The following is a 14,063-nucleotide window of genomic DNA, read 5'->3' as shown; positions in this document are numbered from 1 at the left end:
TCAACAAAATCCAAAACATTGAGATAATACAAAGTATCTTCTCTGACCACAATGCCATCAAAGTAGAAATTAACAAGAGGAAGAGTAAGGGAAAAAAAAAATCAGTCACGTGGAAACTGACTACCACCCTGCTTAAAAACCACTGGGTACTAGAAAAAATCAAAGATGGAATCAAAAAGTTCCTAGAATCAAATGAGAATGAAAACGTATCATACCAAAACCTTTGGGACACAGCAAAGGCACTCCTCAGAGGTCAATTTGTAGCACTAGGTACACACATCAAAAAAGAAGAAAGGGACAAAATCAAATAGAAAGAGAACAGCAAAAGAAGCCCACAGCCACCAGAAGAAAGGAAATAATAAAGATCAGAGCAGAAATAAATGAAATAGAGAATAGAAAAACTATACAAAGGATCAACAAAACCAAAAGTTGGTTCTTTCAAAGAATCAACAAAATCTACAAACCACTGGCCAAATTGACAAAAGAAAAACAGGAGAGAATGCAGATAACCCAAATAAGGAATGAAATGGGGGACGTTACAACAGACCCTACTGAAATAAGGACTGTAACAGAGTATTATGAAAAACTATACTCTGACAAATTTGAAAACCTCGAGGAAATGGACAAATTTCTAGAGACACACTACATACCCAAACTAACACAAAATGACATTGAAAATCTCAACAGACCCGTAACAAGAGATTGAAAAGGTAATTTAAAAAAAAAAAAAAAAAAAGCTCCCAATCAAAAAAAAGCCCTGCTCCAGATGGCTTTACTGGAGAATTCTACCAAACAATTAAAGAGCTTACACCAGTACTACTCAAACTATTTCAGAACATAGAAAAGGAAGTGATACTTCTGAATTCATTCTATGAAGCCAGCATAACCCTGATACCAAAGCCAGGCAAAGACACCACAAAAGAAGAAAATTACAGACCAATATCTCTCAGGAATATAGATGTAAAAATTCCCAACAAAATTCTAACCAACAGAATTCAGCATCTTATCAAAAAATAATATACCATGACCAAGTAGGATTCATGCCAGGCATGCAAGGATGGTTCGACACTAGAAAATCAATCAACGTAATCCACCACATAAATAAAAGGATCACATGATCATCTCGGTCAACACAGAAAAGGCATTTGACAAAGTCCAACACCCATTCCTGATAAAAACTCTAAATAAAATAGGTATAGAAGGGAAATTTCTCGACATAATAAAGGGCATCTATGCAAAACAAACAGCCAACATTGTTCTCAATGGAGAAATGCTGAAAACATTCCCTTGAGAACAGGAACAAGACAAGGATGCCCTTTATCATGACTCCTGTTTAACATTGTGTTGGAAGTCTTAGCTAGAGCAATAAGGCGAGAAACAGAAATAAAGCACATCCAAACTGATAATGAAGAAGTTAAACTGTCCCCATTTGCGGATAATATGATACTAAGAAAATCCAAAAGACTCCTCAAGAAAACTACTGAAACTAATAGAAAGATTCAGCAGATTAGCAGGATACAGGATAAACATACAAAAATCAGTTGGATTCCTATACACCAATAAAGAGAAAGAAGAAAAGGAAATTAGGAAAACATTGCCATTTATAATAGCCCCTAAAAAAATAAAATACTTGGGAAAAACTCTAACCAGGGATGTAAAAGACCTATACAAAGAAAACTACAAAACACTATTGCAAGAAACCAAAAGAGATCTGCATAAATGGAAAAACATACCATGCTCATGGATAGGTAGACTCAACATTGTGAAAATGACAATTCTACCCAAAACGATTTGCAAATACAATGCAATACCGATCCAAATACCAACATTATTTAAAGAGATGGAAAAACTTATCATTAACCTTATATGGAAAGGGAAGAAGCCCCAGATAAGTAAAGCACTATTGAAGAATAAGAATAAAGTAGGAGAACTCACACTGCCTGACCTCAGAACCTACTAAACAGCTATGGTAGTCAAAAGAGCCTCGTACTGGTACAGCGACAGATACATTGACCAGTGGAACAGAATTGAGAACCCAGATTTAAATCCATCCACCTACGGTCACCTGGTCTTCACCAAGGGCCCAAAGTCCATCAGATGGGCAGGCAAAGACACCACAGAAACAGAACCCGTACCTCACACCTTATACAAAAACTAACTCAAAATGGACCAAAGCTCTGTGGCCTGCGAAACTAGCTTATAATAAACTCTTAGGAGAATATTACCATATGATCCAGCAATCCCACTTCTAAGAATACATCCTGGAGAAATAAGAGTTGTCACACGAACAGGTATATGTACACCCGTGTATATTGCAGCATTATTCACAATAGCAAAAACATGGAAACAACCTACATGCCTGTCAGCAGATGAACGGATAAACTGTGGTACATACACACGATGGAGTATTACACAACGATAAAGAACAACAATGGATCTGTGAAGCATCTCATAACATGGTTCACTTATGCTGAGTGACATAAATCAATCACAAAAGCACAAATATTGTATGAGACCACTACTGTAAAAACTCATGAAAAGGTTTACATACAAAAAGAAACAATATTTGATGTTTATGAGGGAGGGAGGGGAGGGGTGGGGTGGAAAAACTCTTAATAGACAGTAGATAACTGGCGACTTTGGTGAAGGGTAAGACAGTACACAATACTGGGGAAGCCAGCACAACCTGGACAAGGCAAGGCCATGGTAGCTCCACAGACACATCCAAACTCCCTGAGGGACTGAATTGCTGGGCTGAGGGCTGTGGGGACCATGGTCTCAGGGAACATCTACCTTAATTGGCATAATTGGCAGTGTTTATAAAGAAAATGTTCTACGTTCTACTTTGGTGAGTAGTGTCTGGAGTCTTAAATGCCTGCGAGAGGCCATCTAGGATACACCACTGGTCTCACCCCTTAGGGAGCAAGGAAGAATGAAAAAAACTAAAGACACAGGGAAAGATTAGTCCAAAGGGCTAATGGACCACATCTACCATGGCCTCCACGAGACTGAGTCCAGTACAACGAGACAGTGCCTGGCTACCACCACTGACTGCTTTGACAAGAATCACAATAGAGAGTCCCAGACAGAGCTGGAGAAAAATGTAGAACAAAATTCTAATTCGAAAAGAAAGACCAGACTTGCTGTCCTGACAGACTGGAGAAACCCTGAGAGTATGGCCTCCAGACACCCTTTCAGCTCAGTAATAAGGCCACTCCTGAGGTTCACCCTTCAGCGAAAGATTGAACAGGCCCATGGAATATAACAAGATTAAAGGGGCACACCAGCCCTGGGGCAGGGACTGGAAGGTAGGAGGGAACAGGAAAGCCGGTAATAGGGAACCCAGGGTTGAGAAGGGAGAGTGTTGACATGTATGGGGGTTGTTAACCAATGTCATACAACATTGTGTGTACTAACTGTTTGATGTGAAACTAGTTTGTTCTGTAAACCTTCATCTAAAAAAAAAAAGTTCAATAAAAAAAAAAAAGGAATAGCAATAGCTTTGTGTACATGGCTTCCTCATATTTTCACACTGTGACAACTGTATTTAAGGCATTAAGGCTGTTGTGCCATAGACTTACTGAAGAAAGGAGAATCACAGTAGGTGAAAAGACTGCTGGTGGCTCCCACGCTCAGGCACAACAGGACATGTAGGGAAAAGTCTTCAGGATGGTACCCTATTGTGTGTGAGGCATGGTACATCTCACTCTTGCTGTGAAGGCTTTATTTTAATTGGTTTGATTCCTAACCTACACACTGAGTTTAGAATAACTACAGGCACTCTGTTGCCCTGTCTCTATTTTTTTCCCTCCACTTTTGTTCCTTTCTCTCTCAGTAAAACCTACAGACAACCTTATTGCTTTCTAGGATCATTCCCAAGTTCAGCTCTGGGGGCTTAAAAATGAAGTGATCTCAGGACGGGAGGAGAGAGAGCTCTAGGACTGGGCCTCCTTTTCTTTCTTCTGAAGCCAAAGTTTTCTTGAATTCAAGGCAAGATGAAAGATCTCTGTCCAGGCTTTTTATCTGAAAGAAGTGATGAGCTCCAGGGGAAAAGGTTGTGTAATTATTTACAAGTTTATCAAACTGAGTCAGTGGCTCACCAACTTCCAAGTGTGCTTACAATCAATAAAGAACATTTGAAAATGCTAGCTGGAATGACCACACTTGACTCGGTCAAACTAGAGAAGGACCATGACTTGAAAAGCAACAATGCAGAATTTAAACAGGCGAGGCCCCTTCACAGGAAGACTCTAGTCCCCCTGGCAGTCAAACTGCAGGCTTAAGCAAGAACACCGCACTAACCTAAGCTGCTGGTTGAGTGGATGTAAACAGATAGAAATACTGATGGCCTTATACCTCTACATCACTGATTATAATGAGAGTTCAGGTCTGCATCTGCCCTTTAGAAGGTACACACTTTAAGATTTTAATTCAAAATAAATTCATTCTAAATAGTGTAATAATTTGAAGCAAATAGAGGTGATAGCCACTTAGAGATGAGAGTCATATTTCGTGGAAAAGCTAGAATATAGAATAGATCAGTGGTCTTCAAACTATTCCATTCTTGTGCCCCCTAAAACAAAATACACATACAATTAAATTCACCTGTCTTTAATTTCCTAAGACCATAATACTCTTTTTTTTCTTTTTAATATTGTACTTTAGATGAAGGTTTACAGAACAATCTAGCTTCTCATTAAACAGTTAGTACACATATTGTTTTGTGACATTGGTTGCCAACCACACGATGTCAACACTCTCCCCTTTTGGACCATGGGTTCCCTATTACCAGCTTTCCTGTACCCCCTACCCCTGCCTTCTCGTCCTTACCCTGGGCTGGTGTGCCCCTTTAGCCTCATTTTGTTTTCTGAGCCTGTCTAATCTTTGGCTGAAGGGTGAACCTCAGGAGTAACTTCATTACTGAGCTAAAAGGGTGTCCGGGAACCATACTCTCATGGTTTTTCCAGTCTCTGTCAGAGCAGCAAGTCTGGGTCTTTTTTTTTTCTTTTTTGTGAGTTAGAGTTTTCTACATTTTTCTTCAGCTCCGTCCGGGACCCTCTATTGTGATCCCTGTCAGAGCAGTTGATAGTGGTAGCCAGGCACCATCTAATTGTGCTGGACTCAGTCTGATGGAGGCCATGGACTAATCTTTCCCTTGTGTCTTTGTTTTTCTTCATTCTCCCGTGCTCCAGACAGGGTGAGACCAGTGGAGTACCTTAGATGGCCACTCACAAGCTATTAAGACCCCAGACGCTACTCACCAAAGTAGAATGTAGAACATTTTCTTTATAAACAGTGTTATGCCAATTGAGCTAGATGTTCCCCAAGTCTATTCCTATTTTATAAATAAGAATACTGAGAATCCTGGCTACATAAAAAGTAGATGGGAATGGAAGGGGTTTTTTTTTTTTTTAGAATGATGCCATTCAATTTTTGAAATCCATGTTGTTCATATGCTAAAAAAGCCTTGTACTCTACTATCAGAAAGTTTGGTTAGGGGTCTATGAGCTGTCAGTTACATCACATTTCTCCTTTGGGTTTTATTGAAGGAAAAAAGTTGGCAACTATGAACCTCCAGAAAGATTTGTTACATAGTTCCTAGAATTGTGTTCCTCAGTTTCTGTGACGTGTAGCAAAATACCTCTATTTACCTTTTTTATTCTTTTATTTAGAGGGACTTCGTTTAATCTGGTATACTCAGAGTGGGGTGGAAAATAGGTATATTGTTATTTTAGTTCATTTTTGCTACATAATGTTTTTTTAGATGCTTTCATTATACTTTATACATTAAATATATCTTTTAGCTCATTTAATCTACAGGATACACTTACTGTATAATTCAACTGGCAGAGCCAGTACTTATTAAAATCAAACTTTCAAAGTCTGACTTATTTTTTCAGTTCAAATAAATTAATATACATTTTGTCACAACCATCTTGGTTCTGCGTTCTTGCTCTAGGTAGGTAGATACAGAGAGAGAAAAATAGATAAGACACAAATGGTTTCCGTGAGTTTGTCAATTGGATTAAATGAGGCATCACTGTCTTTAATATTTCTTATCTTATTGGCACTATCTCTGCAATCCTTAAACTTTCCACAGGTGAAAAGCACTCTTTGACAGTGATTGGGGGTGGGGTGAGGAGCTCATTAAACAAAAATGCTACACCTTCCTCCTGATCTGATTTCGAAACATGCCAACTGTCCTAAATACCCCCATTTCTAAGGCCACACTTTGTCCTTGACCGAAATATGTATAAGGCAGGAAAAGACACTGAAGACTTACTGTGGGCTTAGCATGTCTTGAATAAAAGGAGGTTTCATCAGCAAAACTACTCAAATATTTGCCTTTGTTTGCCACACTGGAAGCTTTATGCTTCAGGACAATGTCTTAGTAAAATTCAGAATGTGTGAGAGGTAAGCTTTTCTGTTGTAAAGAAAGTCTACCTATGGAAATTGAGGTTCTAGAAACTAATTCACTTAACAAGTCTGGCCCTTTCCTCATTGAAAAGTCTTTATGTACCCCAGAGATATGACAGCTCTTCTTCGAAGACCCCTGGACTAGATAACCTCCATGGGCACTTCAACTCAGATTCTATGAGGTCATGATTAGTTAGGCTTTTCCTTTACAAAACCAAAAATACCAATACCAAATCCACTGCCATCGAGTCAATTCCAACTCAGTGACCCTATAAGATAGAGTAGAACTGCCCCGTAGGGTTTCCAAGGAATGGCTGGTGGATTCAAACTGCAGACCTTTTGGTTAGCAGCCAAGTTCTTATTTCCATTACAGGGAAGAGAAAAAAAAACAGTTATCCCAACAACCTCCTTCAAGCACATCCAATCAATGATGGCTTGTTTTGTTTTACAAATAAAAGCGCCTTCTCTGTGAAAAAGCCACCAGTTAAATTTGGTGTGGGACTAATGGGATAAAGAGATACACTTATTCGCACCCCAGTGGGTCCACGTATCATTTCAGTAAGAAATATCGTAGCCCCTCAAAATCAGTACGTGAAAAAAGAAGAAAAATCAGTATATGGAAGTAGCATCAAAGCAAAATTACCTAGCTGTTAAACTACTTTGCACTAGTGAAACTGGAAACCCTAGAAGTCAGAATTTGATCACTGTTGCCAAAGCTAATGCTGTTGGGTAAAGATGATGATTTGGAAGAAAATAATAATAAATGCTGAGATTAACATCAGTTTATGCTTACCCGCTCTCAGAGCACAGGCATGCTACCAGTTTGTGAAAACCATTTATAGCGGCAAGGGAATCAACACCAGAGAGTAGATTAAATTACATAACCCTCACATGGTAACTGTTGAGCCTAATAACAATAAAGTATAATAATAGCCTTATAAATCTTTGAAGTTGATGGATGAGTCCAGATATGGACTAGTTCCATCTTTAAATATGTGCGCCAATAGATCTTAGTGGGAAAAATAAATACTGCTCTATTCAGAATTTTAAAACATAATTTCATGTGGGAGTCAACCTAAAGACAAAAACATGTTAGAAATTTATCATAAGTTATAAACAAAGAATACTATGTTATAGTAGCCATGACAGTTTTTGTCTTACTGAAGTTGGTCATTTATTCCTGAGAAAAATAAATAATAGCTTTGTGTCCTAAAATTGTAAGCTAAGTAGATTCTCTCATGGGTTTAGTGAATTAATATATCTGATTTTGTGTGAAATAAAAAATTAAAATCTTAGTAATTTAAAATAACAATTTGTTTTAATAACAAGCAAAGATTATAATGATGCTTTTATAAAACACACGGGTTTGTAATTAAATAGACCCTAGATTTGAATGTTGACTCCACCACTCACTTGGGTACATAGTTTACTTCACTGAGGCTTGGTTTTCTCTTAAAATAACATCAACCTCACCTGTATTATTTTGAAGTTTAAACCAGATAATGTAGGTGAAACTGCCTGGTAGATCATAAGTAATCTTTTCTCTTCCCCCTCCTTAATTTCTCAAAAAAAAGTTGTTTGTTGCCATTGAGTCAGCTCTGACTCCTAGCGACCTTGTGTATAACAGAATTAAAAGTTGCCTGGTCCCACCCCACGGTAAAATCTAACTGATGACAAATGTTGGTGCCTGTGCAGAACCATCCTAAATGAAAAGTAGAAATTGGTCTCAGATATTTAAAAACGTTCATGAATAAAGAAAGGTGTCTAGTTATGAAGCAAAGTAGTCTCTGTGAAGTAGGATTTTTTTTTTTTTCCTCTTTTTACTTAACTATTTGTTCAAATGGAAACCCTGGTGGCGTAGTGGTTAAGTGCTAAGGCTGCTAACCAAAGGGTCGGCAGTTCAAATCTGCCAGGCGCTCCTTGGAAACCCTATGGGGCAGTTCTACTTTGCCCTATAGGATCACCATGAGTCGGAATCACCTTAATGGCAGTGGGTTTTGAATAAGTTCTAATTTTTGTAAAATGAGCATGTATTAGTATGTAAAACAAATATTTAAAATTTCTATGAATGATGCAAGTTTAGAATCTGAGTTGATACATGAAAATATTACAATGATTAATACAATTTGAAATTTTATTTCCAAGAACCTTTTATAAGGAACCCTGGTGGCTCAATGGTTACGTGCTTGGCTGCTGACCAAAAGGTCAGCAGTTAGAATCTACCAGCCGCTCTGGAAGAAGAGACCTGGCGATCTGTTTCATAAGGATTTCAGCCTAGGAAACCCTATGGGGCAGTTCTCTCTGTCTTATAGAATCGCTTTGAGTTGGAATCTGTTCGACAGCACACAACAACAGAACCTTTTATACCTTTTATATTGCTAAATTGATTCAAGAAGAATAGAGCTGATAGCTGAAAGGTTGTTAACTGCCATGGTTAAGTGAGATTGTAAATAATATCTGTTTATTAAGCACCCTGTGCAGGCCCCTCCTGCCTTGTACCCGGGTTATTGCAGCTCTGTCCTCGCTCGTCTCTCTGCTTCCAGGCTTCTGCCACTACTGCGCTTTAATGGTCTTAAACAATGGTTTCGTTTCACCTTTCGCCTGCTCAGAACCTTTCATGGGTCTCCATTTAGCTGTAGCTGTACTTTGCAACTGAGGTGCGTGTATCAGTGGGGTGCAGTAGTCAGCTGGAGAGCAACTCTGACGTTTACTAGTAACCTCTCTCCTTTAAACCCCACGTCTGTCTCTAAGTGTGAGTTTGTTGTGAATTGCTCTACCTGATATACACTGGGTATCTGCCATGTCCATCGGTGATCTCAGTAATAATATTCCTTGGAAACCCTGGTGGCATAATGGTTAAGTGCTACGTCTTATAACCAAAGGGTCAGCAGTTCGAATCTGCCAGGCACTCGTTGGAAATTCTGTGAGGCAGTTCTACTCTGTCCTATAGGGTCGCTGTGAGCCACAATCGACTCGACGGCAAGGGTTTTTTTTAGTAATGTTCCTTAGTAATCTTGAATTCCATTTCTTCTCATTGCCACCCTCCCGCCCCCACCATCCCCACACACGCCCACATAACTCAGCAACAAGTGCCTTTGCACCATTTAAATATAATTTCCCTACTATAAATCTATTTTAAGTATCTGTTTTTAAAACACGCCATAAATTATATACATAGCAACAAAATGCTAGTTAATATATACATCTTCAGGACAAAAAAGGTGGAATAATGTTCTTTGATAGCGTGAAAATGTAAAAAATCACTAACGTGAAGTATAAATAGATTAAAGACCACATTCTTTAACCTGGCATTCAAGGCCCCCCACAAGCTGATGACGTTTTCCCTTTCCAGCCTTATCTCCTGTACTCCCATGACAAACCACCCGATGTCTTCCGTTCGTTCAGGGCCTATGGACGGCCAGGTACAGCAGGAAGCCCTGTGTATGTAATACCTCATGTAATCCCTGTAACAGTCCTGTGATGGCAGTGCTACCATCTCCATTTTACAGATGAGGTATAGTGTTTTTCTCAAGGTCACACAGCTAGTCAGTGACAACACCTAGGTTTGTCTGACTCTAAAGCCAGTTTTCTTAACTTATTTTCCAGCCAGATGGATTTCTTTGTTCACCATCACCCTAACTCATGTTCACTTCCATTGCTGTATGTTTGATCATGCTGTTTACTCTCCCCACTGAGAAACGTACCCTGTTATCCTACCGTCCTTCAAAAGTTAGCCAAGAACTTAATTCTGTGAAATCTTTCAACCTCCAGCCTACAGCAATAGTCTTTCTCTGATCCTTAATCATATATTGCTTTCAGGTTATCACTTAATTGGTCAGTTTGTAGGTGTCTCTCCAACCAGATAATTAACTCCTTGATGACAGAAGCCATGGAACCCAGAGTACATAATCACTAAGATTCCATTTCTTGGTTTGCATTTTCTCTGATGACCCACGATGTTATGTCCCTAGTAAGTACTCAATAGAAATGAATTCAATGTTAAATTATTAAGTGTTTGCACATAGACAACTCTCTCCTCTGTCATTAAGGTAAGATAGCTGACAGCTTTCTGGTTTGAAATTTACTATATTAAGTCTGCTAAAACTTGAGTTAACAACTTCTTTGGAGGCTAATGTTAAACTTTTGGAATTTGACAAACTTGGCAGCAAGTCAGCTTTGTTGTTACTTTAAAAGAGTTGGATTGATAGAGGATAATTTGCCTAGCTTCATTCCGTCTCTCATAGACCTTTTCTACACAAGAGACAATGTGGTTTTATTTCCCTTTAAGCAAATTGTAAAACCTCTTCTAGCACTCAAAGTAACTGAGAAAGAAAGAATCTTGGAAATAAAGAAAGAAGGAGAATGCCATACTGAGAAGAGGAAGCGTAGATCTTCTCTAGAACTAGGCTGTGCAGAAAGACAGGAGATAGCCTCTAAGAGGCGGCAGAGACTGAAGGAACGGGGGTGTTTGTTCCACCAGCTGAAGGTCATTGCGAGGTGTAGCACAAGCATGCTTACTATGTCTGAAAGCTGGTTTGAGATGAGGACTAAAAGAAAGAGGAAAAACTGCAGCGGCCTATGTCAGAAACTTTGTTTATAAGAAGTTACGTTTACAGACCTCCTTCCCTTCTCCTCACCAGGCTCCCACTACCCTTCTTTACCTCCCTTCCAACACTGGATTTTTCATTCCTTCAAACATAGTTTAGGAAGAACTACATGAATCATTGATTGGTTAGGTTGTTGTTTGCTTAAGGATTGGTACGGAAATCTGCATAATCCGTTCTGCCGTAATTGACACCTCGCAGTGTTGTGGTATGGTTAGAATGACTGACTATGTCTCAAGAAGTAACAAGACTTATAATTTGTAAGATAATGATGTTTCCAGTGATCCAGACTGTGTGTGTGAAAACACCTTCAGCAGCAGGCATACCTTGGAAGAAGTCAAAGGATTTTGACTTAAATATCTTAAAGAATGTGCTAAATCTGAATTTGTAAAACAACGGTATCTTACAAAAAAAAAAAAAACCTTTTAAGGTGAAAATTATGAGAGCATTTCATTTATCAGAAGAAAATGGAATATTCTATTTAGTGAAAAGAAACAGGTTTCTTTTGCCTGTTTCGTTGCTGTTGTTGTTGTTTAACTTTTTCAATTCTTCTGTGAATCTTTTATATTCAGGAAAATTAAGTGGATTTACACAAGAAAACAACACCATAGATTCTGGAGAACTTGATATTGGCCGAAGAGCGATTCAAGAGGTTCCCCCTGGGATCTTCTGGAGATCACAGCTCTTTATTGATCAGCCACAGTTTCTTAAATTCAATATCTCTCTTCAGAAGGATGCATTGATTGGAGTGTACGGCCGAAAAGGCTTACCACCTTCCCATACTCAGGTAAGAGCAGGTTTGGTTGCCAACAAAATGAAAACTGCTAGTTTGCATTTTTTCGGTTATTCTGTTTCTTACGTTCAGCTGTTTAACTGTTTGACCACTTTTGTATTGATCCTTTACAGTGCAGAGAATTTTGGATGTAGGTTGTACTTATTTTGAGGTTTTTGAATCAGTAGTGGGAAGAGCTGCATTTTCTTCCTGACTCGCCTTGATCTTTATTGATCGATTAAAATGTACTAAAACTTGTGAGTAACTTAATGAATATTGAGCCTTATCTGAACACCTAGTAAAACAGAGTGGATTCACCAAGTGTTTTACAAAGATGCTGTGGTAATTTCAGATATTTTCCCTTTCACATCATTAATGCATCACATAGACATCTCTTTCTTTTGAAAATGTATTTACCAATTCTAGCTACTATTCATTATCTAAAAATGATGAGAACTGAGGTAAAGAGGCAGAAGAGCTCCATGAACAGCCAACTGTGAGCACATTAGTGTGGCAGTCAAAACAATTCAAACATCTTTATATCAGAGATTCCAAGATCTATAATTTTTGAGAGAAACTAATTTAAATTACCTACTCTAAAATTGAAACCCAGACTCTCCCAAGGTCTGTTATGTTAGTAAGTGGAGGCATCTCAAAAATATAATAGTTCATTAATTAAAATTAACAATTTAATGAGTTTAAAGTTATATTTGATAATCAGTTTGTTTGCCCCTGAAATTTCATGCTGATTTAGCTTGACTTACAAAGACTGGAGGATTTTCATGTGTGCTTACATTATATTATATTGTGAGAAATGCTTAATACATATCCTAGGAGTACAAGTTATGAAGAAAATATTATCATACAATAATAAAGAAATCACATCTTCAAAGAAAGATGAGTAAGAAAGAAACTTTAAGTGTTCTTCCTCTAACGTTATTGTGGCTCGGGGAAAGTTTCAGATGCATACGTAGATTATATAGCTGTGAAATTTTGAAAATCCTGCTGTGGTGTGTTCATTTATATCTCTATTGTTAAAGCGTATGCCTACAGTCCTTGCACATCAGATGTTTCTTTTTGTATCCTAGGTCCAACTTTAAATTTCAGATTACATTTAAATTTGACGGCAGTTCACGTTATAGGTAACACTGCCTAGCAGATGTTTTTTTAATGGAATTAGGCCTATATAATTTCTTATTTATTTATTTATGTTATTATACTTTAGATGAAGGTTTACAAAACAAACTAGTTTCTCATTAAACAATTAATACACATACTGTTTTGTGACACTGGTTGTCAACCCTATCCCCTTCTTGACCTCGGGGTCCCCATTACCAGCTTTCCTGTTCCCTCCTGCCTTCTAGCCTTTGCCCCTGGGCTGGTGTGCCCGTTTAGTCTCTTTTTTGTTTTATGGGCCTGTGTAATCTTTGACTGAAGGATAAACCTCTGGAGTGATTTCATTGCTGAGTTAAAAGGGTGTCTGGAGGCCATACTCTTGGGGTTTTTCCAGTCTCTGGCAGAGCAGTAAGTCTGATCTTCGTGTGTGTGTGTGTGTGTGTGTCTGTGTGTGTGTGTGTGTCTGTGTGTGTGTGTCTGTGTGTGTGTCTGTGTGTGCGTGTGTGTGTGTCTGTGTGTCTGTGTGTGTGTGTCTGTGTGTGTGTCTGTCTGTGTGTGTGTCTGTGTCTGTGTGTCTGTGTGTGTGTCTGTGTGTGTCTGTGTGTCTGTGTGTGTGTGTCTGTGTGTGTGTCTGTGTGTGTGTCTGTGTGTGTCTGTGTGTGTGTGTCTGTGTGTGTGTGTGTGTCTGTGTGTGTGTGTGTCTGTGTGTGTGTGTCTGTGTCTGTGTCTGTGTGTCTGTGTGTGTGTCTGTGTGTGTGTCTGTGTGTGTCTGTGTCTGTGTCTGTGTGTCTGTGTGTGTGTGTGTGTGTGTGTGTCTGTGTCTGTGTGTGCGTGTGTGTGTGTCCTGTCCAGGACCCTCTGTGGTGATCTCTGTCAGAGCAGTCGGTGGTGGTAGCCAGGCTCCGTCTAGCTGTGCTGGACTCAGTCTGGTGAAGGTTGTGGCGGTTGCCGCCCATTAGCCCTTTGCACTAATCTTTCCCTTGTGTCTCTGGTGTTTTTCATTCTCCCTCGCTCCAGAAGGGTTGAGACCAGTGGAATATCTTAGATGGCTGCTCACAACCTTTTAAGACTCCAGATGCTACTCACCAGAGTAGAATGTAAAACATTTTCTTTATAAGCTATGCAATGCCAGTTGAGCTAGATGAGGCCACGGC

The 14,063-nt window shown here is 39.0% G+C and overlaps 1 protein-coding gene across 1 annotated transcript in view; it reads left to right on the top strand.

The window, feature by feature from the left end:
• Nucleotides 1–14,063, top strand: part of TENM3 (teneurin transmembrane protein 3) — a 788,034-nt gene that overhangs the window by 622,201 nt on the left and 151,770 nt on the right. Inside the window, exon 7 of the mRNA XM_064273551.1 lies at nt 11,594–11,808. Within this exon, the coding sequence (XP_064129621.1) occupies nt 11,594–11,808 (215 nt within the window). The remainder of the gene's footprint in view (nt 1–11,593; nt 11,809–14,063) is intronic.

Source organism: Loxodonta africana, chromosome 21 (assembly GCF_030014295.1).
Source record: "Loxodonta africana isolate mLoxAfr1 chromosome 21, mLoxAfr1.hap2, whole genome shotgun sequence".
In the NCBI taxonomy this organism is placed as follows: Eukaryota; Metazoa; Chordata; class Mammalia; order Proboscidea; family Elephantidae; genus Loxodonta; species Loxodonta africana.
This window is presented reverse-complemented; position numbering and strand designations above follow the sequence as displayed.